This window comes from Phyllopteryx taeniolatus, chromosome 1, assembly GCF_024500385.1.
Source record: "Phyllopteryx taeniolatus isolate TA_2022b chromosome 1, UOR_Ptae_1.2, whole genome shotgun sequence".
NCBI classification, from domain to species: Eukaryota; Metazoa; Chordata; class Actinopteri; order Syngnathiformes; family Syngnathidae; genus Phyllopteryx; species Phyllopteryx taeniolatus.
The window spans coordinates 22,633,633-22,658,165 of record NC_084502.1 but is presented as its reverse complement, the minus strand read 5'-3'; the positions used below and the strand labels follow the sequence as shown (position 1 = coordinate 22,658,165).

At 40.4% G+C, this 24,533-nt stretch overlaps 1 protein-coding gene and 1 long non-coding RNA gene across 3 annotated transcripts in view; one reads left to right on the top strand and one right to left on the bottom strand.

The window, feature by feature from the left end:
- The window catches only part of LOC133481965 (LHFPL tetraspan subfamily member 4 protein-like), a 48,220-nt gene extending 32,216 nt beyond the window's left edge, over positions 1-16,004 (top strand). Inside the window, exons 2-4 of one of the 2 annotated variants that reach the window (XM_061781398.1) lie at positions 5,228-5,464; positions 7,455-7,471; positions 11,245-16,004. In XM_061781398.1, the coding sequence (XP_061637382.1) occupies positions 5,228-5,464; positions 7,455-7,471; positions 11,245-11,298 (308 nt within the window). In that variant the 3' untranslated portion in view covers positions 11,299-16,004. Of the gene's footprint in view, positions 1-5,227; positions 5,465-7,454; positions 7,472-10,751; positions 10,873-11,244 lie in introns of those variants that run through there. The other variant, XM_061781408.1, reaches the window with a different exon arrangement.
- On the bottom strand, positions 4,173-17,411 carry LOC133481973 (uncharacterized). Its single transcript, XR_009789657.1, has 4 exons — positions 17,318-17,411; positions 9,715-11,028; positions 8,255-8,276; positions 4,173-5,452 (listed from the first exon to the last, which is right to left on the bottom strand). It is a non-coding gene; the product is annotated as an uncharacterized LOC133481973 (long non-coding RNA).
- Positions 17,412-24,533: the final 7,122 nt, after the last annotated feature.

Sequence of the window (24,533 nt, the reverse complement as noted above, 5' to 3'; positions counted from 1 at the left end):
AAGATGCACAAAGCTGTTTGTTTTGGAACAGAAACAGGAGCCAAAAAAAGAGCAGTGGTTAGTAAATGAGCTGCCCTGAGTCGGATACACTTGGTCCCTCTGGATTCTTCAACTACATTCTCGCATTCTCCAAAAATTCCAAGGGACTCCGGAGGATTTTCATATAGCACACATTCATCAAAAAGCCATAAAATATGTTACCTGATGCTCATTACTCTGTAAATCATTTTTCTTATTGCCCGTCTATGTTTCTATCTTGCACGGAGGTCATAAAGAGAAGCTAATAATGTGCTGATTTCCCAGGATGATGGCTCGTATTGGTCCTCTTTTCTCTCATTACTTATTGTAATACCGTCATTATATCCCTTCTCATTACATTCCCTCATTACGCCTGCAATGATTTTGAGGGGGAGCAGTCACACGTTGAGTGTATCCTCACTCGAGATGTGTGCTGACTAATCTTGTATTCTCCCTCATCTGCTGCCACAAGTGCACCACCCAACGTTGACTTGTGATGGGTGGTGAAGGTGAAGCAGGGGATCCTCACAGTGACTCGCTAATGTTACAAGACTCTACCACATACCTAATGGACTTGGTTTTGATACACTTGCTTCCAAAACTTTAAAGTCTATAAAAGCCAAAAAACGCTGTGGAACCTCTAAAGTCAAACACACCTCGAAATTTCAACTAAAACACACCTTTGGGGTCATTTAAATGCAACTTCAGTTCGTGAGTATCAAAGGATTAATATGTTTTGCTAATCCCACGTTTGAAATTAAGTCAGTTTGTTTGACTTTGTTTTTAGTTATCGCACCGCAACATACAGATCTACAGTTTAAATTGTATGCCCTGCATCCCATTTTATTTGCAATTTGGGTGACCACAAGTGTTGACACAAAGTGCGTCGGACAGGCTGAATACATTATTAGTGGGAGGGAACCTAAAAACCAGCAGATGGAATCGCTTGTGAGCAAATTGCATGACCTGCAGAAGTATCAATGTGACACAGAGGAAAATAAAGTCTACCACCAAGAAAGTTGCAAAACACGCATACAAGGATTCTTAAATATTAATGTTCATCACCTCAAATGCTCCCGAATATGCATGAACTGGCAGCCGCAGGTATAATATACTGAACAAATTTGACGTTCTTCCTCTGCTAGAGTTGGTTTGTTTAAAAGACTGCATTTGTTTAAAACAACAATAAAGGATTATTTTGTTGTTTTTGTGGTTAATGATGTTGAGTGTTGGAATTCCCTTAAAGTTGTAAATTGTAATGTATTTTTGCTACTGAGGTAAATAATATGGAGAGATTAGCTATTAAATATTGGCTTGAACAGCTCCATATAACTGCCTCAATAAATCGGCCATAACCCTTAGATTTCATAACGTGCTTACATTCCTTAATATTTCAATGAGTAGTTTGTTTGTTGAATCTAAATTCTAATTCATTTGAAGTTTAAAGCTATAATCAGTCATTTCTGGCGCCCCCTAACGCTGGAATTCAGAATAACAACGAAGCCTTCATCGCTTCGATATGACGTAGGCTAAATGCTTGCCTCCGCTTCCTTCCAACCCCGCATGCGTTCTCCTTTCTCTATGGTTCAGTTGACCTGCGCGCTGTCCATATATGAGATGTCCGTTCGTAGGTAAAATGCGTCATTTCCTGCAGGATTGTCACTAAAAATAAACAAATGAAAATTGGAAAAATATAGCAAGATGTTTCAGAAGCTGATAGGCTTAATCAGCATTGTAGTGGCTTGGATGAAAATTACTTTTTAAACAACAAGATGTTTCAGAAGCTGATAGGCTTAATCAGCATTGTAGTGGCTTGGATGAAAATTACTTTTTAAACAACAACAACAAAAATAGTTGTTGATTATAGCTTTGAGGCAATAAATGCAATAAAGATAGAGGAGAACACCAAGCAAAGTTTGAATGAGCACTATGCACAACTCTGTTCCGTATGTTCAGCATGTGTGGTGTCCTGCCATGTCCACCAATATTATATATCATGCGTTAGTGACTTAAGGTTACTATGGTAATGGAAGAGACAGAGTAACGTCATTAGGATTATTGAAGGTGTTTGTTAAAGGCACAATTATTCTTTCTCTGTTTTGGTCTTGAATCAGCCTGTTGTGTTCCTCCATAGTGCCACTATGGTTCTGCTGGCATCCTGTAATCACTACTTCTGTCAGTAGGGGTTGCTGTTGCTGCTGCTCAGCCTTAATTACATAGTCTGGCTTTAAAATATTCACCAAGTAAGTTCTGTGGACGTTGACTCTTCCGGACATTGAGTGGCATGTAATAATCACGAGCCCGGTCAAATCTGACCCTCTCTTTTATGAGCAGCGCTGGTGATGTTAGCTGTGAAAAAGACATGTCCTGGCCTGAATGAAGATTAAGTGTGACGGCTGCCATGTATGTTCACCATCTCCCAGTGGAGCCCATTGCTTTACTTACAAAGCCTCAGGCAGACGCAGGCTGAATGCTATTTAAACAGAGCTGGTGAGCGTGGGACGTGGTCCAATCAGCTCCCGGAGTGATCCTCACTTTGATGAATGAGCATCGGCGCAAAGTATGGATTACCATTTGTGTTGTGCTGTTGCATGTATGGATTTAGCAGAGTGTTGGTCTCTATTTATGTTCCTATTTGTGTGCAGTAGATGCCCTTGGTTGTGGCTGTGCCCTGCAATTGCCTGACGACTAGTCCAGGTTCTACCCCACCTCTCGCAGAAAGTCAACAGGGCTGGGCTTCAGCTCAGCTGCGACCCAAATGATTATAAGCGGTATAGAAAATGGTCGGCTTGATGATTCACGTAACCTTCTTCAGGGTCATAGACATAATATAGAAGATGTTTTTCCATATTTTGATTAATTGACATCACTGTGTCTCCTCCCGGTGGGACATGCCCGGAACACCTCACTGGGGAGGCGTCCGGGAGGCATCTAAATCAGATGCCCCGGCCACCTCATCTGGCTCCTCGCGATGTGAAGGAGCAGCGGCTCTACTCTGAGATCCTCCCGGATGACCGAGCTTCTCACCCTATCTCCCGGACACCCTGCGGGGAAACTCATTTCGGCCGTTTGTATCCAGGATCTTGTTCTTTCGGTCACCTATGGCCACAGCTCGTGACCATAGGTGAGATATATATATATATATATATATATATATACATATATATACGTATATATACGTATATATATATATATATACATATATATACGTATATATATATATATATATATACATATATATACATATATATACGTATATATATATATATACGTATATATATATATATATATATATACATATATATACATATATATACGTATATATATATATATATATATATATATATATATATATATATATATACGTATATATATGTATTTATATATATATACGTATATATATACATATATACATATATATACATATATACATACATATTTATATACATATATATATATACATATATATACATATATACATACATATATACATATATATATATATATATATATATATATATATATGTATGTATGTATACATACATATATATACAGTATACAGTTAGGGCATACAGTATATGCCCTAACCTCTCCGAACAACAATTAATATCACTGCCATACTGCTGAATTTCCAGTACAGTATATCCATATATATCTGTCTTATACTGCTCCCGAATGAGCAGCACAATGTACACTGAAGGAGACAGTGTGACAAAAACTGTTCACTTCTTTTTAGTCATATTTAATTGTGTCATTACTGTAAGTGCTGATTAAAAAACACATTTCAAACATTTTTTTGTTACTTTTGGGAGGGAAGCTGTAACAGATTAGTGGGATTTCCATTCATTTCAATGGGGAAAGATGATGTAAGATGCAAGTGTTTTGAGTCACGAGCGTGGTCCCAGAACGAATTAAACCCATATCCCAAGGCACGACTGTATTTAATCTTATAGAATATCAGTTGTAATGGAAAAAACAGAAGCTATAACAGCTTTCACTCTTCACAGAGTTTGTGTGCAAATGTGACTGTGTAATTGTGAATATAGATCAGGTGGAACTAAGGGTTCAAGTTCAGCCTCTGATTGATTGATTAATGGCTTCAGGGGTGTGTCTGACTACTTTGGCCCATCAGAAAAGCACTTGGAAAAGAAAGCTGACATGGTTATTGTTGTACTTTATTTGTTTGCCCTCCATAATGACATTCTAATGCATATTGCACCTCAGCAGCATTTAGGCTGACTAACACAGAAATGTTGTGAACATTAGTAGCAGAATGTTCCTACAGCCCACTGAGCAGTAAGTATCACTCCAAAGCACTGCAGCTATATTACGTTTAAGAGTACCAAGGCCAACTTAACCTGAATAAGTCAGTTACGTTTTCATGTTTTTCCTTTGAGTACATCTACTCATCCATATTCTATATCGCTTCTCCTGCTCAGTCACGCCAGCTTGCACAACGATCAGCTATGTGAACCACTACACTACCAATGGCCCTTTCGTGGCAGTACAGTTTTTGACAACACAACACACAAGGAAGTTGTCATTACATCCATCCATTTTACATACTGCTTATGTACAAATAGCATGTGAGCGATGCTCAAAGACTGGTAAATGTTAGACATACAAAACAACACTTCACACAAACACAAAGGAATTCACAAAGTGAAATCTGTTGTGAATACTGCGTTTTAAGAGTTATTTTTTGAAAATTAGACACCACGCTACTAATCTGAATACCTAAAATTATCTGTGTTCAGAGCTGGCTAAGTAATCAAATTATGTACTTAAGGAGAAGAACTGATACTTGTGTACAAAAAAAAACAAAAGTGGGGGGGAAAAAAAAATCACGTTAGTCATGTTATTTAAGAGCTACTGCAGATAGCTGGCGTTAACTTTGATGCTAGCAAAATGTGTTGTCATAGTTGTTATCATAAAATCATGTGTTATCATTGCTAACGCTGTGAATTGACTAACATAAGATGGAAATTTAGTTCATGAAAACAACTGCAAAAAAAATGCACCTTACTCATTGAGATCAAATGGAAAGTTTTGAATGCCAGAAGCTCGTGTTTTCTCCAAATTTGTTGCCATCATCATTTATGCTCCCTGGTTCATGTTCCTTCATACTGTCGGTTCCCACCTCCGATAGGCCTTCTCTCTTCCCTTCCTCCTCTAACCCCCTCTCCTCATCCTCCTTGTCCTCATGCAGGAGTATGCCTGGTCCTGGGCTGCATGATATTCCCTGATGGATGGGACGCCGAAGTCATCCGGGACATGTGCGGGGAGCATACGGGGAAGTACTCTCTGGGTGACTGCTCTGTCCGCTGGGCCTACATGTTGGCCATCATGGGCATCCTCAACGCCCTGGTCCTGTCCTTAATGGCTTTCGTCCTGGGCAACCGGCAGAATGATTTCTACCTGGACGACCTGCAGACTGACAACAAAGGTTAAGACATCTGTTCTTTGTATTAACACACTTTAGAATTAATTCCCAACCATGAACTACTGTATTGTTTTTTTTTCACTACCTCCATCCAGCACAAAAGTGCTTCTGCTCTTGTGTTTTTGAAATCTAAAAATGGTTAACTTCTTGTGAGTAAAGTAAAAGAGAAGGAAACAATTGCACCGGTCAGGGTTGGTTTTATTGTGGGAATGCTGGGAGTTTCAACATTCAAATTTCTCTGATGTCCTTACTATACTGCTCAGTAGAGGGCAATCTGGATTGGAGACTGATGTGATGTTGTTGAGCAAAAAGATTGAAAGTTACCATATGCACAGTGGAACCTTTGAGGCCAAACACAAATTGTTCCATGCCGTGATGCTGGTTATGATTTGGGGTTTTTTGTTGTTGGTTTTTTTTGTCACCAAACTGTGACAGTCACCATCATAAAAGCTTAACATTTGTAAATCGTAAGTATAATAAAATACAGTACAATGTAACAAACAGTCTCAACTTTATTGACAGATGAGTTAATGAGAATGTGGTTTGCCTTGCAAATGCCCTTCAGACTTCTCTTTGTAAAAACTCAACAACAACAACAAAAATATATTGTCAAACAAAAGTAAGAGTAAGGAAGAGAGTATTCTTCTTTTAAAACCCTTGGTTGAGGATGGCCTTTCTTCTAGAATAGGTGTCACACAAAGCCAGAGAAAAAGTGCAGTGTGCAAAGTTAATCTTTTGACACTGGCTGAACTGAAGGCCTTGCGTGACACATGCATGACGGCAGTTCCGAATCCAATGATTTGTGTGACCTTATTGGTACAACGTGTCCCCGTAAAAATTGAAATCACTTGAAATACAAATATCCCAGTAACTACATGTCTTAACCTAGGTAAATTAATAAAATCATGGTTTGAAAATAAAAGCATTCCACTTTAGAGTTTCCAATGGATTTGAATAGGATTGTTGTGTTATATCCTGTATGTTCAGAATTAGCATGGAAAAGCCTTCACCCATACTTTAAATAAAACCAAATAAGATGCAGTTGGAAAATAAAAATACAGGATAGTGTCGCATTTAATGTGTGGGTTTCCAAGTTGGAAACAATGACTATTATGGTCTGGTCTCACTCATTTTTCCATTTTAGTTAGAGCGCTGCATTCAAAAACTGGAGAGGCTCCCTTGGTGCAACTCTGACAGTTTGCACAAAGTTGCATCAGGATGCCTGAATCCTTCTTGTTAAACCGTGTGAAAGCACACTATTGGAGGGAAGGAATGAAAGAGGGAATCAGGGGAGAAGAGAGCAGTTGATGTTAAATAGGAGACCAAAAGAAGGCAATTTAATCAGCTGTAGAAAAGACAAACGGCGACACCATGATATAATAGTGACACTAATAGAGCAACAGTGTAAACTGTACCAATAGATAGGCAGCAAGACAACGTAAAGTAGCAAGAGGGAAGAGGATGAGTCTGTGCGATAAAGAGGGAGAATTGTGACATTAGATGTCTCACTTCTCAGAAGGATCTCTGATAGTTTCCATGGTAACTGGAGATATTCCAGCGGGTGGGCGTGTATTTCTGTTTTTATCCGATTACCCCCAGTGTTTTTTTTTTTTTTTTTTTTTTTAAACACACTGAATGGATCTATTGCTTCATCAGCTGTGTGAACTTCCTTTTCCTCCGCTCCTGTTTGTACATTCATAGAAACTGAAATTGCCCTCTGGCTTAGCAGCATTCAATAATGAGGGAAATGTAACTAGATTCATATTAATAAGAAAAAAAAACAGCTCTGAAAGGGAAGTATTTGAAGAGGAAATGAAAAAGAACCCGACACATGCAGCCAACATATGTCTTCATTCAGCTGTAAACAAAGACTTAGATGCTTAACTTAGACTTACAAAAGCATATTAATGTTTTGCACAAATATGCACTTTCTTCCTTTTATTTTTTTTACTGCCTACATGCCAACACTGTTGTTCTGTTTGTGTCTTTTCAGATTTTGCTGTGTCCAGGGTAAGTAAGGAATTTTGCTTTGTCAGTTGTATGTGCATTATCACACACACACACACAGACACACACACAAACGCGCACACAGAGAGAGAGAGAGAGAGACTCAGACATATACACACGCACGTGCACGCAATGCATCACAGTGTAAGAATGGAGGACAAGCAAGCAAAATTACATTATGTCAAATATGCATAGAAAGTGAACACACCCCTGTGAAAAAAATGAGACCATGATAAATAATTTATAATCATATAAATGGGTGGTTTAACAGAGTTGTGTTTACTTTCTATAACTACTGCAAGCCCTATGAAAAATGAAACATACTGAATTCACAAAGCTCAAATTCAACCCCTCAAAGCTACAAAAACCATTAGCAAGCAAAACATATTGACACACAAATTATTTGATCAAAACTGGTTAAAATGCATTAATTAAAAAAACAAAGCTTATACAGGCTATTCTTTGTTTCCAACCCATTTCAAGTGGATTGTTTTTTAGTACAAAATTTAAAAAAAAGGATTCTCTCGTGAGAACAGGCGTTGCTGTGATATTGCATTCGTCATTTTACCCTCTGCACACAATGCCAAAGAAAATGTGTGCGGAGGTGTGTGTGTGTGTGTGTGTGTGTGGGGCGGGGGGGGCCTTATTGAAGGAGGTTTAATACAGGTATTTCTCCATCTCCAAAATAATGAATCATCCTGAATGCCAAAGAGTTTCATTTCATGGTGAATTAAGCAGATAAAAGGACTGGAGCAAGTTGTGAATTTGTCTTTGGTAGGTACTCACAGGAAGGCTCAGCAGGCGGTCCCTAGAGAGGCCAGTGCAGGGTTAGGGGGAAACAAAAATTAAAAAACACAACAAATGTTGAGCACTGTTTCATAGTCGCCAATTCTACCATCTGGTTTATGCTTTTAAAAAGATGCAATGCACGAGGCAGTTCAAGTTACATTTACACTATGTACCAGCAGCCACGGCCACCGTGGACAAAACGGGATGGTTGGGAGACGTAACGAGCCGTGATTACTGTGGATGACAGCGACAAATTTAAATTGTCAAAATGTTTGCCACGACAGTCACGTTGCAGGTGAGAAACCTTGTCATCAGTACTAAAACTGGGTGCATGCACGTAGTGTAAGCCTGACAATGTGCAATAGGGTGTTACACAACTTAGAGGCAGTCCATTATGACGAGAAGTATTGCATACGCTATATGAGGAACGTCACATGACCGAACCCGGAAAATAGGTTAGCGGACTTCCTGTGTATGCTATGCTATCGAGCGTAACTTCGGGTTGATGACATGATTGTTTGAAGCTGAACTTGCTCAAATTTAGTTTTCTTTATGGCCAGTGTCTTTTGACAAAAGTTCAATAAATGTATATCATTTATTTATTTAAGAAATGATGATATGATAATGATATGCCTAAAAAAGATATTGCAAGCTATTTAAAGTTCCTATGGGTGCTTTGTCCCGATCCTCTTTGCCATTCACCCAAGCAGGAAGGAAGTACTTTCACCTGTGTTGCCGAATGAGGAAGTAGGTTGCACATATGCCAGATTCCCCGGCATCTCACACTCGCCACATACATTTTTCTAAAGTTAACCGATTGTTTTCATTTACTTACAATGCCAGCTGGGACACATCTGTATAGAACGCTTCGTTGTTGACAGAAAATTAATATCATCAAACATTTATTTAGCATCAGTAAACATGTGCCGCCCCTGTTATGACGTCGACTCTGGGGCCAGGCTAGGCCAGGCAGGGCCAGGGAAGCTACAGACGACTCTGCTGGGGCAACAAATGTCCTGTAAAGCTGCCCGGCGTCCATGTTTCATCCGTAGAAAGCCTTGACAGAATATGACAAACGTGAGGGACCCCATCAGAAAGTGGTGGGCCGAAGCTGTAATGTACTTATATTGATGGTAAAACGCGGATCGAAATCTAGTGCACCTTGAAGGCAAACGGCGCTGCCCTGGCCGCAGGGAACATCGTGCAAATGTAGCCTAAAGCACCGTATTTTCACGACCATAAGGCGCAACGTATTAAAAGGCGCAGTCTCAGTTACGGGGTCTATTTCTGTATTTAACAAAGTCATAAGTCATATTATTGGGCGCAGGCATGGTAAAACATACGCTAGCTTAAAAAATACGGTAGCATGTGTGCACGCTAAAACATACGCTAGCATGCATGCTAGCGTATGTTTTTAAAAAGGCAGTGGGAGCAAAACTATTTAACAATGTACTCACGTTATTTTTTGATCAACCCTCATCCACAAATCCATCAAAGTCCTCATCTTCTGTATCCTAAATGAACAGCTGGGCAAGTTCTCCATCAGACATGCCGGGTTCCCTCTCGACATTGTCGGAGTCAGTCTCGTTGCCGGGGGCTGTTCAGCAATGATGCCGGCTTTCGCGAAACCTCGAACAACAGTCAAAGCAGATACCTTAGCCCAGGCTTCCACAATCCATTCACATATGCTGGCGTAACTCGCCCGGTGCTTCGTCTTGACTTGGCAAAGCTCGTTTTCCTGCTTCCTCCACTTGCGAATCATGGATTCGTTGATCTTGAATTCTCTCGCTGTTCGATTCCCATGTGTAACTGATAGCTTGCAGTTTAAACTGTGAAGCCTGGAAGCAATTAGTCCTAGTAAATCTGTTACAGTTTGGGACGCGGCAGAGGACCCAACAGCACAGACAAGCAAGCAAGTAAACTTCTAGAGCATTTATTTCCTTGCAACAGCCAAACAGGGGAAACAGCACCCAGGTAGGGGGAGCAGGGACTTCGGGTGGTCCGTTTCGGCCAGACAAAGAGATCCACGGGCAGGCAGACGTGCAGGCACGGTTGCAGTCGTAAAAGGACCGCGGGCGAGGAAGCAGGCGTGGGGGAACTCTTCAGGCAGGCAGTTGTGCAGGCGAGGACTCTCTGGGTGACAAGAGGGAAAAAGCTGATCAGTATTTCTTAAAACTCTGGAACCGAGGTGAGGTCAGGCTTGTTCAGTTCTTCGGCATGAGTGGCAGTTACGAGAGCAGATTTTAGACAATTAGTATGACAAAACGTGCTCCAGGTGGTTAGTCACAGGTGTGTCCAATCCATGTGTAACTTAAGCCAGGGCAACCCAAGTACCAGGGGTGTGTGAGGGCAGTCAAAAATAAAAAAAGAAGGAGAGAAGAAGGGATACGGGTAGGGTCTGTTGGTCCATGTGGGATAGCAACTGTCCGTTAAGTGCAGTGGTCTTCAAGGGCTTGGCCAACGGTCAAGTCCCTATTCCCATTTGTCTCACCAGGTCCCTATCAATAAAATTGTCATCCGCCCCGCTGTCAACCAGAGCGGATAGGTCTCAGAACTGGTCCTTCCAACACAGCGTGGCTGAGAGCTGAAGCCGACGTGTGGAGGAACTACCTCTGTGGCTCAACAATAGTTTTGCGAGCTCGATGCGACTCACAGTACGACTACTCAAGACGATCTGGTGGTGTTCGGGACCGGCTTAAGTACACCCGTTGAAGATGAATTGCAGCAGGTCCCGGCTCCAACTGGTCTCTCCACTCCTGCACATAGACACACTTACGAACGCACACACACACACACACACACACACATGCACAAAGAAGGAGGGGTTCGGGGTGCTGAGGCAGCAGTGCTCAGTATTCAGTGCTCTAAATTAAAGTCGCCTGACATCTGAAATGAAAATACAGTACTTTATTATGACTCTTAATTTGTTGACTATCTTTTGTTGTGTGTGTTTTTGTTGGTGTTTTTTTGTTGTTTGTTTTTTTTAGATTGAGGTTCGGGATAGAAGAGAGCCAAGGTATGGAGTGCAACGTCTTCACTGAGGACGATGATCACACTGGACATCTTCTCTTCTACTATTCCTCTGTTTCTTTTTCCTCTTCTCTGTTTTTCTTCTTCTTCTTCTTTCCAATGATCAGGATATCACCCAATGTCAATACAGACACCCAGTGTACACGATTATGTAAAATAAAACAAAACAAAAATTAACAACAACAAAATCATTGGGATAAAAAAAACAGATGTCTGTACAGTGGAGTGAACACTTGACTTTCTCAACAAATATATTTATGATGTGGGGAAAATATATTTAAAGTCTTGATTTATGTGAGAAGCTTTTCAGATGAAGAACCATCTTGTCTGTATATGATTTTTTTGGGACCATCATTTTGCAACTTCATCACCTTGTGTTTTTGTATACATCTTCATTAGCAATGAATGAGAGTCCTTCTATCGTAGACACGTAACTGGCAACGATCAAACGTCAACAACAACAACAGGTGGCTCTTCATCTAATGTGATAGACATTTCAAGGAGTACCCCATAACAGCTTTACTAACATCTCTGGGAGATTCTCTGCTGTATATCCATAACAATGTAAATAACATCATAAAGTGTTTTTTAAAACCTCAATTCTTAAAACAGACTTTGCCATCAAAAGTACAGTATAATTGGAGTTTCCGAATTCATAATACAGTGATATGTTTATTTTACGCCTCCAAGTCAGTAGGGTGACTAAATGTGCTCATTGGACTAGCAGCGGTACCTGTTGTAGTTCCAAGGATCATCGATTAACGCCAAATGCTGCTAGAGTCAGCACAACATAAACGTAACGCACCATTGTTAGTAATGGCAGAACCATATTGTAGATTTTAGGGTTCCACTTTCTTGAATAGGTATCATGATTGAAGCTTTATAAATGGTTCATAAAATAGTTATTGATTGCTATAAGTCATTAGCTAAAAGTGGGGACACCTTTATTTATTCTACTTTGCCAGTTATCAATGTTAGTAAATACGATGCCAAGACTTGACAATACTCTTCACAATAAGGCTCCAATTTTGCTAGTTATAACTAGAAGCAGGTCAGGATTATAAACTAACTATGAAGCATAGCAGCACTTTAATCTTGCCAAATAGAGAACCCACACTTGTTGCTGGAAGTAATTTGTAACAGTTTGTTTATGATTTACAAAAAGTGTATGAATCCTTATTTACACATTTATAAAATCACCCATATTGTAAAGTAACTGCAGCTCCATGAGAGGGGCACAACACTGGCAAATAGCTGACTACATCTATAATAACTAATCTACTACCCATTTATAAAGACTTTATAATGTTACCCATATTGTAAAGGGCTTCTGATTCTAGAATCACAGAAGTCATACGTCCACATGGTAGCGTTTACAAATATAGTTTTATGTATTTTGAAAATTGACTTCTTTATGTTTTACTCACTGACATTTTTACAAATTTTCATTTCTCAGGCGCCCTCACCTCACTGTACAAACAGTTACTGATCACTAATGACAGCCTGTTCTCAACAAAAATTAAGTGGGATTTTGTGAGAGTTAAGCACTGCGATTAGTAGAAAATTGACTAATTTTATTTGAAATTGAAAAAAAAAACTTCATTGTCATTGCTTAAAAATATTTTGACAATATTGTGACATTTTTGTAGCAAAATGCATCCATACACTCATGATTTTGTTTACTGCAGCAGGTCATAATATTTTATTTTGTCATTGGTGGGATTTGTGCACGCTCATGGTTGGACACTGGTTTCGCGTCAAATAAAATTACAATATGTTTTTGTTCAATTTCCCACTGAATGCCAGTGTGCAGATATTTCAGGAAATCTGACCAATGTGTGTTAAATCATCAAGTTGTTTTTACTTATTTAGATTTTCTTTTTCAATGATACATGTCCAACACTCACAAAAGTGCTCTCAGACAACACCATAACAGGAGTAAGAGAAAATCTGATCTCAGTATCTTTTAGCAATTTTGTTATTAAGATTTGTGCATTATGCATGGGGACAAAGCCTGGATTTACACCTTTATCCGGATCTATAGTAGAATTGAGTAAAATAATTGGTGCTTCTATGCTCATAATAATAAGGTACAAACAAACAGCAATGAAGACATAACTTCCTTGGTGAAGGTGAAGGTATTCTTTAAATTCAAAACAAATGACACTAATCATATAAGCTTTGCACTACATACGTTGATTGTTGCTGCAACAAACAAGTAGCTCCCATTTTTGCTGCACCAGCAACATGTGAATGCCACAGGACATTTCAAACGTGATAGGCAGGTCGTATCATGTATCGACTGTAGGCCGATGTCAAACACATTGGACCCTCAGAACTTCAATTGTTGAACAATTTCTCTCTCTTTCTTTCTTTCAAAAATAAGGGTAGCTACAGGATGTATTATGACCTTATGAGACCCGTTGTTGGTCGTAAAATGTACATTCAAAACAACTATAAAACACACACATCTTAACCAAAAGTGATGACATCGGGAGTGAGGCTTACATAACTTACAATATGTATGTAGAATTAATTATGCTAACTATCAATGCCCATTAATTCCTTCATCGAAAATTATTGTGACCCAAAAAAAAAACAAACAAACAAAGGTTGAACAGCATCCTGGTAACAACTGTGTTCAAGTTCTGAAGGTCCACTGTACTTAGAAGGGCAAACATTTGTTTAAACCCTGATTTTGGACTTGATATTAGCAGCGTAGCATACAGCTGATTGTTGACAAGTAAACAAGTTTCAGTCGGTATTTTCTAACCTCTGTCATCTGCAGGTTTGTCTGACAAGGTACGTTTACTCCGTAACCAACGGTACATGTTTACTGTAAACAGATCAAGACGCCAATTCCAAACGTGAGTCACGCTTAAGCCTACTCTGCAGGAACACCCCGTATGCATTCTTTGACCTTATTTTATACAGTCCAGCTACAGTCACGAGTAGATAGCTAGATGTACTCCTAGATGTGAGGTTATTTTTGGATGCTTGCTAGCTAACTCTCAGGAAGCTGTGTACACAGCACTGTATTAATGGCTCATAATGGGAACAAGTATGTCTTGTAGACGCTGATGTGGGTGCATCCCTTGTTCATTCCTTTCGACACATTTGGACTGACTACTCTGGGTTTACAAGCTGGGCCAAGCAGGCACAATGAAAATAGCCCTTATGCTGAATCAAATGATGCTGTCACACTCACAATTTTTGCCTCATCAACCATCACAGTGCCAACCCTTGATTTGAAACCACCAATGAACTGTGTGCAAATCATTGTTATGATATATAAAGGCAGGTTGACGTTGTAGAAAATGTGATTTTTTTTTTTTTTTTTTTTGCTTTCTTTACAATTATTAGAGAACTAGTCGACTTGCTGATACCCAAGTATGGACATTTTCCATCGCTATACTTTGCATAAAGAAGGTGGTAATGTGTCTTGATAGGGAATATATCAGGATTTTCCTACCCTCTTCTCATTTGGGAATACTTTTAATGGTCCTGGACATCTTTCACAAAACAAACAAACAAAAAATCTTCTAAGGGAGTGAAAGAAAACTCCATAGAGGCTTATGTAGTCCTGTTTGGACTTCGAAGCGTCATTGGCCACACATTGGCCAGTCTGAGCGCCTTTTTTTTTTTTCTTCCAATCCTGAGGAGTTGACGCTGAATTGAAATAAACCTTAACAAGGAACTGACGCGATCTTAACCCTGATGAGCACATCTTTCTACTACTCCAGGTGCCTCTAAGAACTCTTGATCCAGATGTGGTGCAGAACCAGCAAAACCAGTATTGACACTGTAGGGTTGTTGTTTTTTTCTACTAAACGACTACGACACTCCAACTGAGCGCTCACGCAATGTGAGCTGAGTCTGACTGCGAATTTGAGCTCCATTCAGTTTTCGAGTTAAGCTAATGAATTGAATAACCAAGACTTCCCCCCGGATTATTTACTTTGGTTTGGGGGCAAATGTTTCTCTACTTTGAAATAAACAACTTCATCATCTTAAATTGCAATTCAAAGCCACAAAGAACCGTCGGGAAAAAGCTCAGTATTTTCTGATTTTCAAAAGATGTTTGCGGACCATGGTGTAAATGTAATTTAATTGTTCTGTCATGCAATACCATGTATAAAGACATCTTGTTGGGGGGAGGGCTGGGGCAATGATGACTAATGTCGAGTGATTTTTGTTCTGATTCTTGTTGACTTTTCTGTTCAAGCTTGAAATGTTGCCAAAAAATCATGTACTACATGAAGAAAAGACAAAATATTATGTTTGCTTTTTTTAACGTTGGTTTGTTTTGTGTTACAAAATAATTATATGAGGATATTCGTCAGAACCTTTGTTTGATTAATGTGTTGCTCTATACTTAGCTTTATGTTAAAGTTGACTTTCGTTATATTTTCATGTGGATGGTTGTCGTTCTGTCACATCAGTTCATTATCTCAATTAATTTTCACTAACTAATGAATGACTGCTTGTTGAAATCTCAACACCACTAAAATGCATTTATTGAAAAAAAGAGAGAACGAAATCAATTCATGAATTGACTATAGTTGACAAGAGTCTGAAATGAGTTTGTTGCTTTTCATGGTTTATGCTGACATGATGCTGATTTTGATTTCAAAGTTATATTGTCTAATTAATTCGTATATGTGAATAGTACTGCAGCTCACTATGACAATTTCTGTTCCTCAAAAACATTTTGAGAGGGTCGAATAAAAATATTTTACATTCAAAACAACAGCTTGTTTTGTGTAATCGTGCAATGTAGCCCTTTTACATGGCATTTTGGTCAATCATAGAAGAAAAGTGCATTGTTTATTAATAAATTTTTTGAAGTCAATATTTTGAATTTCTAATTTCAAATGAGTTTCCTGTTAAGGGTTAAATAACAATATGTTGTCCCTTTCATGTACTGTAACTAACTGATGTTGTTTATCCTTATGACACTTTTTCAAGGCTTAAACATGCTGCACAAGTGAAATCCATGATTGAATGTACACTTTCTAGGCTCTTAAATACAGAGAATAAAGAAAAAAAAAGGTCAAGTTTTACCCAGAAACACCAAGTAATAAGATCCCAAATAAGAACAACAAATGAAGACCTTTGACTGATGATGTGACAGAGCTCTAAGCAACTCAACATGTTAAATGGAACAGCAATGTTAAATTGAAAATGGACAATGGGTGCAGGGCAGCAGTGCCCGGCAGCCCTGCCTGCCCTGCCCTGGACCACCCTGGATCCCTCGGTTTGGGAGATGTCCCGTCCAGGTCGCTCTCAGGTGGACTCCTGGGTCCGACCCTGCCTCTCGATTAGGTGGGTGGGGTCCTCAGCCCCCGTAGTGCAGGCACAGCAATTACAGGACACTTCTGATGGTTATTGTGCATGCAGTCAATTCACTTGCATGTGTCTGCAGACACGCACACCCTTGGGACTTATTCGTAGGGTGGAGGGCCACTCACTCATTAACTCACTGAAAATAACTTAAAACTATGCACATTTTTTGGGTATCCCCTCACTTACACTCTGGTCCTACAGATGTTTTAATTTACAGAGCCACTCCTATCACACTTCAGTTGTACAGCCGGGTCCTCTATACCCGTCCTGCATGCTTCCCCTCCTATCCCTGTCCTGTCTGGTCCTGTCCTATCTTGTCCTGTACTTCCCTCACAGGGTGTAACACTACTGACCCATGCAACACTCAAATCCAATGTGTCATTGTACTATGTATATGGTTTACTTTCCTCACCTTGTTTACAGCTAGTGTTTGTCTTTTGTTACCTTTTCACTTTCTCTTCTGTTTTTTGTGTCACTCTCCTTTAAAAACTTTGTTCTGTTCGACTGAACGACTGTGATTCTCAATAAATATCCATCAGAATACAACGAAACCACAGTAGCAGCTTAAAAGGTCCACTGTGATACAGTAAAAGATGTTTCAGCATAAAAGGGATACAGATCTTTTCTGCTTGACCTAACAGACGAACGGGGAGCAAAAAAAAAAAAAAAGTTCAGGATGCATACCTGTCATGATGCAGCAAGTTGAGGTTCATTCAAACAGGAGACTCTATGTCATTAACATCTTAGCAGACCATCGAGTTCTGTGGGTTAGTCACACAACCCAAAATATCGCAATACAAGCATGCAGGCGCGCGCACACACACACACACACACACACACACACACACACACACGCGCGCGCACACGCACGCACGCAGGCACGCGCACACGCACGCAGGCACGCGCACACCCACACAAACTGAGAGGGTGGCATTGGGTGAGAGCACCAGGCACTGTGTGAACACTGTAAATATTGTTAAATATTAAACATCTGTAAATGATCAGTGGCTTTTTCCTCAATGTGGTCTGACTCTCACTAACCACCACATTTTGTCACGCATCAGGGACATTAAATTGTATCTTTAATTCAGTGTGCCACCTAGAGTACTTGACTTTTTTACCCCATATTCAACTTTAAAGAAACCCTGCAAGGTTACACTCCAATTACAGGTTTAAAACTAATTGTTTTGTCTCATAAACAACCCAGCTCTAATAATGATAATGGTGGAACAATTTAAATGCAGCCCTATGGGGGGCACAAGTCAGTGCAAACTGTAGGCCAGTCCCAAGCCCAGATAACTGCAGAGATTTGCGTCAGGAAGGGGATCCGGATTAAAACTTTGCCAAACAAATATGAGCGTTCATCCAAAGAATTCTGTACCAGATCGGTCATGGCCTGGGTTAACAACGTCCATCCCCTCCCCAGCCACATTTAACCTATAGGGCGCTGGTGGAAATTCAGCGACTGTGGGTCGAAGACAAAGGACAGGTGTAAAGTGGGTTCTTAAGCAGAAAGAGAAGAGGAAAGTATAGAGTCTATAACTGAATGTGGGGACTTTGACAGGAAAAGCTCGGGAGTTGGTTGACATGATGATTCGGAGAAAGGTTGATATATGAGCAGGTGGAAAGGCAGTAAGGCGAGAAGTTTAGGGGCAGGGTTCAAATTATTTTGCCATGGTGTAGATATGAAGAGAAATGGAGTAGGGGTTATTTTAAAGGAAGAGTTAGCTAAGAATGTCTTGGAGGTGAAAATAGTATCAGATCAAGTGATGAGCCTGAAACTTGAAATTGAGGGTGTTATGTATAATGTGATTAGTGGCAATGCCCCACAGGTAGGATGTGACCTAGAGGTAAAAGAGAAATTCTGGAAGGAGCTAGACGAAGTAGTTCTGAGCATCCCAGACAGAGAGAGAGAGTCGTGATTGGTGCAGATTGTAATGGACATGTTGGTGAAGGAAACAGGGGTGATGAAGAAGTGATAGGTAAGTTCTGCATCCAGGAAAGGAACTTGGAGGGACAGATAGTGGTAGACTTTTCAAAATGGATGGAAATGGCTGTAGTGAATACTTTCTTCCAGAAGAGCCAGGAACATAGGGTGACCTACAAGAGCGAAGGTAGAAGACCGCAGGTGGGTTACGTCTTGTGCAGGCGATGTAATTTGAAGGAGGTTACTGACTGTAAGGTAGTGGTAGAGGAGAGTGTGGCTAGACAGCATAAGATGGCGGTGTGTAAGATGATGGTGGGGAAGAAGCTTAAGATGACAAAGGCAGAGCAGAGAACCATGTGGTAGAAGCTGAGAAAGGAAGAGTTTTCTGCAGCTTTTCAAGAAGAGGTGAGACAGGCTCTCGTTGGACAGGAGGAGCTTCCAGAAGACTGGACCACTACAGCCAAGGTGATCAGAGAGTCAGACAGGAGAGTACTTTTTGCATCTTCGTGTAAGAAAGGGGAGAAGGAGACCAGGGTGGTGGAACATCAAATTATAGGAAATCATACGAGGAATGAGGTTAACTAAGAAGAAAAAGGACACTGAGAGGACTGAAGAGAGAAGAAATAGGAATACTGGGAGATGTGATGTGGGGTGAACGTAGAGGTGGCAAAGGCTAAACAAGAGGCATATGATGGCATGCTTTTCAGGTTGGACACTAAAGAAGGATAAAAAGATCTATACCGGTTGGCCAGACAGAGGGATAGAGATGGGAGGGATGTGCAGCAGGTTTGGGTGATTAAGGATAGGGATAGAAATGTGTTGACTGGTGCCAGTAGTGTGCCTGATCGATGGAAAGAATACTTTGAGGAGTTGATGAAAGAGGAATATAAGAGAGAAGGAAGAGTAGAATAGGGAAGTGTGATGGACCAGGAAGTAGCAATGATTCATAAGGGGGTAGCTAGAAAGGCACTAAAGAGGATGAAAAAAAGGAAAGCAGTTGGTCCTGATGAGATACCTGTGGAGGTATTGAAGCATATAGGAGTGGCGGCTGTGGAGTTTTGGACCAGGTTGTTCAACAGAATTCTAGCAGGGGAGAAGATGCCTGAGGAATGGGGGAAAAGTGTGCTGTTGCTCATTTTTAAGAACAAGGGCAATGTGCAGAGCTATGGGAACTATAGAGGAATAAAGTTGATGAGCGACACAATGAAGTTATGGGAAAGAGTAGTGTAGGCTAGACCCAGGAGTATTTGCGAGCAACAGTATGGTTTCATGCCTAGAAAGAGGACCAAAGATACCTTATTTGCCTTGAGGGTGTTGATGGAAAAGTAGAGCCTCTGACAGAGTAGCCAGAGAGGAACTACAGTACTGCATGCAGACGTCTGGAGTGGCAGAGAAGCATGTTAGTATAGTACAGGACAGCAGAACAGTGGTGAAGCATGTTAGTATAGTACAGGGCAGCAGAACAGTGGTGAGGTTTGCTGTAGGTGTGACAGAGGAGTTATGGTGGAAGTGGGACTGCATCAGTGATCAGCCATGAGCCCCTTCCTTTTTGTAGTGGTGATGGATAGGCTGACAGATGAGGTTAGACTAGAATCGCCGTGGACTAAGATGTTTGAAAGGTGGAAAAACAATTAGAAAGGTGGAGGCATGTACTGGAAAGATTAGCCGGAGTAAGACAGAATATATCTGCATGAATGAGAGGAGTGGAGGGGGAAGATTGAGGCTACAGGGAGAAAAGATAGTGAGGATGGATGTCTTTAAATATTTGGGTTAAACAGTCCCAAGCAATAGTGAGTGTGGTAAGGAACTGAAATGGGTCCAAGCAGGTTGGAACGGGTGGAGGATTGTGTCAGGTGTGTTATGTGACAGAAAGGTCTCTGCTAGGATGAAGGGCAAAGTTTCTAAAACAGTGGTGAGGGCAGCCATGATGTTCGGATTCGAGAACGTGGCACTGAAGAGACAACAGGTAGCAGAGCTGGAGGCGTCTCATTTGCACAGTATTAGACAGAATTGCTTCCTCAAAACAGGCAGGAATTTCAGCAAGGGTCTTAGAGAAAAGTGTGTGATAAATCTTGACATGCTATTTAGACACTTGGAAATATTTTTCTTTTGTGGAAAACAATGCATAATATGTCCTCTTTCAGAACCTTTAATTATGATGTACAGTACAGTCTTACACCACTGCAAACAAGATAACATTTGTGGAAATCTAACAAAATAAATGAACAAATAAATTTTTGAAGGGACCCTTACAGTCCATGAAATTTGGAGTCAAATCAGAGGATTGTGTCCAACCAAATAACTTCTTTCATCATTCATCTTCCGTACCGCTTATCCTCACTAGCGTCACGGGCGTACGGGAGCCTATCCCAGCTATCTTCAGGCAAGAGGCGGGGGACACCCTGAACTGGTCGCCAGCCAATCGCAGGGCACATATAAACAGACCTTTCGCACTCACATTCACATCCACTGTGCCGCCCAAATAACTTCTTAAAACTAACAATAAAAATGTATTTTGGTCTCTGGATCCTGTGTGGTCCCTGACCATCCCGCACTATTACATTCCACAAGTGGAAGGTTTAAAATGTTGTTTTAAGTTTATGTGGACCACAGTCAGCCCGGTCCACCTCGACCCACCACACTGTGTGAGCACTGGCAGGTCCTTGTCATCATATTTAACTCTGTATAAATGTTGCGTCTACTGTAAAATAATTAAATATGCTGGTGAGGATGATCACTGATGGTGTAACAATTCACTCGCTTGACTTCCGCAAAGGCAGCGTGGTCTTAATTCCCCCTAATTGACCGTGTGATTGTGAGTTTTGAAAGGTTGTCTCTTTTTTTGTGTGCCATGATTGACTGGCGACCAGCCCATGATGTAGCCTGCCTTCTGCACAAAGTCAGCTGGAATAGGCTCCAGCTCCCTGCGGCCCTGAACAGGAAATTAACTGGAGACAATGGATGGTGGGATGAATGTTTGGAAGGCTTTATGGGTGAAGTAATGCTTGCCATGCTCACTGAATGGAGCACAAGCGGTTCAGCCATCTTCCGTGGATCTGCGTGCGCCATGCGCACAGAACTCGTCCAACATTTTTCTTACTGGGTGGCAACAACAAAGTTTTTACCCTTGGTGACTGAACTAAACACTTTGTGGAAGGAGGTGGAAGCAGCAGCGGTTTCCAGCTGTAGTTGCTTGGCTGCCACAAACTTCCTGTGCAGTTTTTATTATGCTCATCATAATCCCTCAAAGGGAAATTCAACTCAGACTCTGCTGTATTATTTGTGTTGCACAGCATACACACACAGTGAACCAGATAGAGAATTAGACATTAGAGATTTTGAATGAAAGGGCCACACAAACAGTACTTGCACCACTTGAGCTGGGTGGTGGGGACGTTGCCTTGCTCTGGAGCACCTCAACAGCAGCCAGCAAGTATCTAGCATCTCTTCAACAATTAGTTGCTATTTTTTGATATTAGGTCTAAAGTAGGAACTGTGACGCTTTGGATCTAAAGCCGAAATCTTTACAGACGAGCTACTGCCGCCCTTCTTTAGTACAAGTTTAGCGTGTCCAATGGGAACCGGCTGGAGAAAGGCAGTGACCATTGTCCTGGTGGATCAGCACCCAGTAAAATCAGTTCTTATCAATGTGCACTATGCACAGTATGAGAAAGTTAAAAAATATTAGTCCCTCTTCCGTCAATCAATTTTCTATCACACTTGTTCTCATTAGTGGGAGCCAGAGTCTATCCTATCTGGAATTGTCACCTGTCAGTCACAGAGACACACACACAAAATAACTTGTCACACTCAAATTCACAGCAATGAACAAAAGCAGGGATGTCAAAATATTTTTTTTCCACAGGCCACATTGTACATTTGTAGTTACAGTTTCCCTCAGCGGGTTATTATGACTGTGAAATCATTTTAATGTATAATCGCTTCATTTTAGCAAGAAAAACGAAGTATACTGATCATTTTCTTTAGTGGGACACAAACAATGATTTCACTGGCCAGATTTGGCTCCTGGGCCTTGAGTTTGACACCTGTAATTTAGAGGTTTAGCCTAACATGCATGTTTTAGAAACCCTCATGAACAAAGGGCAAAATCAACATAGGAAATATGGTTTTAAAGTGGCACGAAGCAGAAATCCTTGTTTATGTTTGAAGATAAGTGCTGAAAACTTATGCAAAGACTTGTAACAATATAGTGCTGAATTGTTGAGATATAGATATAGATTTTTCACCGTTTGAATTTTCCTGATTTTGTGGGCTGGGGCGTATATAAGTTCAAAATGACGTCATTTCGTTTGGCTATGCTGCTCAGTTGTGAGTTAGCTGTGCTTAGCTTCCATAACAAGGCCTATTTACCACTCCAGCATGCAGTTAGCAAGCTAACAATTGCTTCATCCCGAAAATGCATCTTCGCTGGATGGCTCAAATTACAAAACAGCTCGGTGAAGTTACTTAAGCCCCTAAAAAAGGAAATAAAAAAGCGATTGCTTGACTTTTTGAAGACACACACAGATGGAGAACATCAACACCATCACCCAACTCTTCAGTGTGCATTTTACGACGGACAGTTTTGTAAATTTTCACCAGCGACAACATGGCTTCGTGGGTAACTTGATACTAGTGAATGGGGCAGTGCCAACTGACTAACTACCTGTGCTTCCTCCTACCGTCCCGTTGTCGTCAGGTGTCGTGTTCGGCTGTGACATTATGTCACCAACAACGAGGGTAAGTTGACTTGTGTGCTTATTTTTATGATTATAGTCCACAATAACCATTCAATTTTGAATTTGAGCCTCCTAACGTGATTTTACATCGCATAAGCTAACACCCCTTCGATATGTTTGAATCCTTTTGGCGCATCCATTCGACACGCCCACAGTGTCTGAGAGCTGAGAGGTGGCCCTTATTATTCAAGTTTTTAAACCAGATTTGTTTTTTTTATTCATTCAAATTTGGCAGCCTTGTTAACATTACTCTTCTCTGTGGTGTGTCAAATTTATATGCCATTTTTTTAGCCTGTTTAGTGCCACTTTAATATTTCTATTAATAAATGTAATGACAAATATTCATACTGTAAAAGAAAATGGACACAATTGGTGCCGTTTTTAATGACTGTATATAATAATAATAATAATATTAATAAGGGATGTTCAATACAAGTACGAGTATTGACTCTTGAGTACTCAACGAGACCGATACCGAATACTTCTGAAACCGCCACAGTATAAAGGTAACTTTTGGTGAGGAGGACTTAAGTATCATTGGTGTCTGGCATCGATACCCGATATCTTGAAATAAGGCCGGTACCAGCCTGATACAGTTATCTGGTATCAGAAGTCACCCATTCCTAATAATAATCATAACTGTAGTTAACCTTAAGTGCTTTACAATTATTGCAAACATTTTGTATTGGAACACATTTACAAAACGCAAAGAACTGTATAAATCTGCAATTTTCAGTTTTGCACAATATTAGCTGGGCTCCAGCTTACCAAAGGTAACATTTAGTGATGCATGAGTACATAGCCAATGTCTAAACACACATCCCAGGGATGTTTTTGGAGCAAGCTAGGAAGTAATGGTATGGAGATGTTTTTCTTTTCTCTCCCTTTCTTGCTCTTTCCTTCTCTCAGTCTTTCTCAGAAGTGATGTGAGACTATAAATGTTAGTCTGTGTCTATTGGGCCATCACAAGGAATTTACTGGAGTTGAATCAACAGTCGCATGAGATTAAAGTGGGTGAAACTCGTAATAAAGTCAGACTCACTTTTCCAGGCGTTTAGAAGACTGAAAAAGTGCGCAGGAAAGGACCTAAGCACTGTCATCTAGTGACATTTTGGTCAGTTACTGACATTTTGTCTTTTTTTTTTTTTTTTTTTTTAATCAAAATGTTACAGCCCATGAGTAATGTTCCTGGATGCTCTTTAGTGTTTGTGTTTGCTTCCTGTTTGTCCGTCAT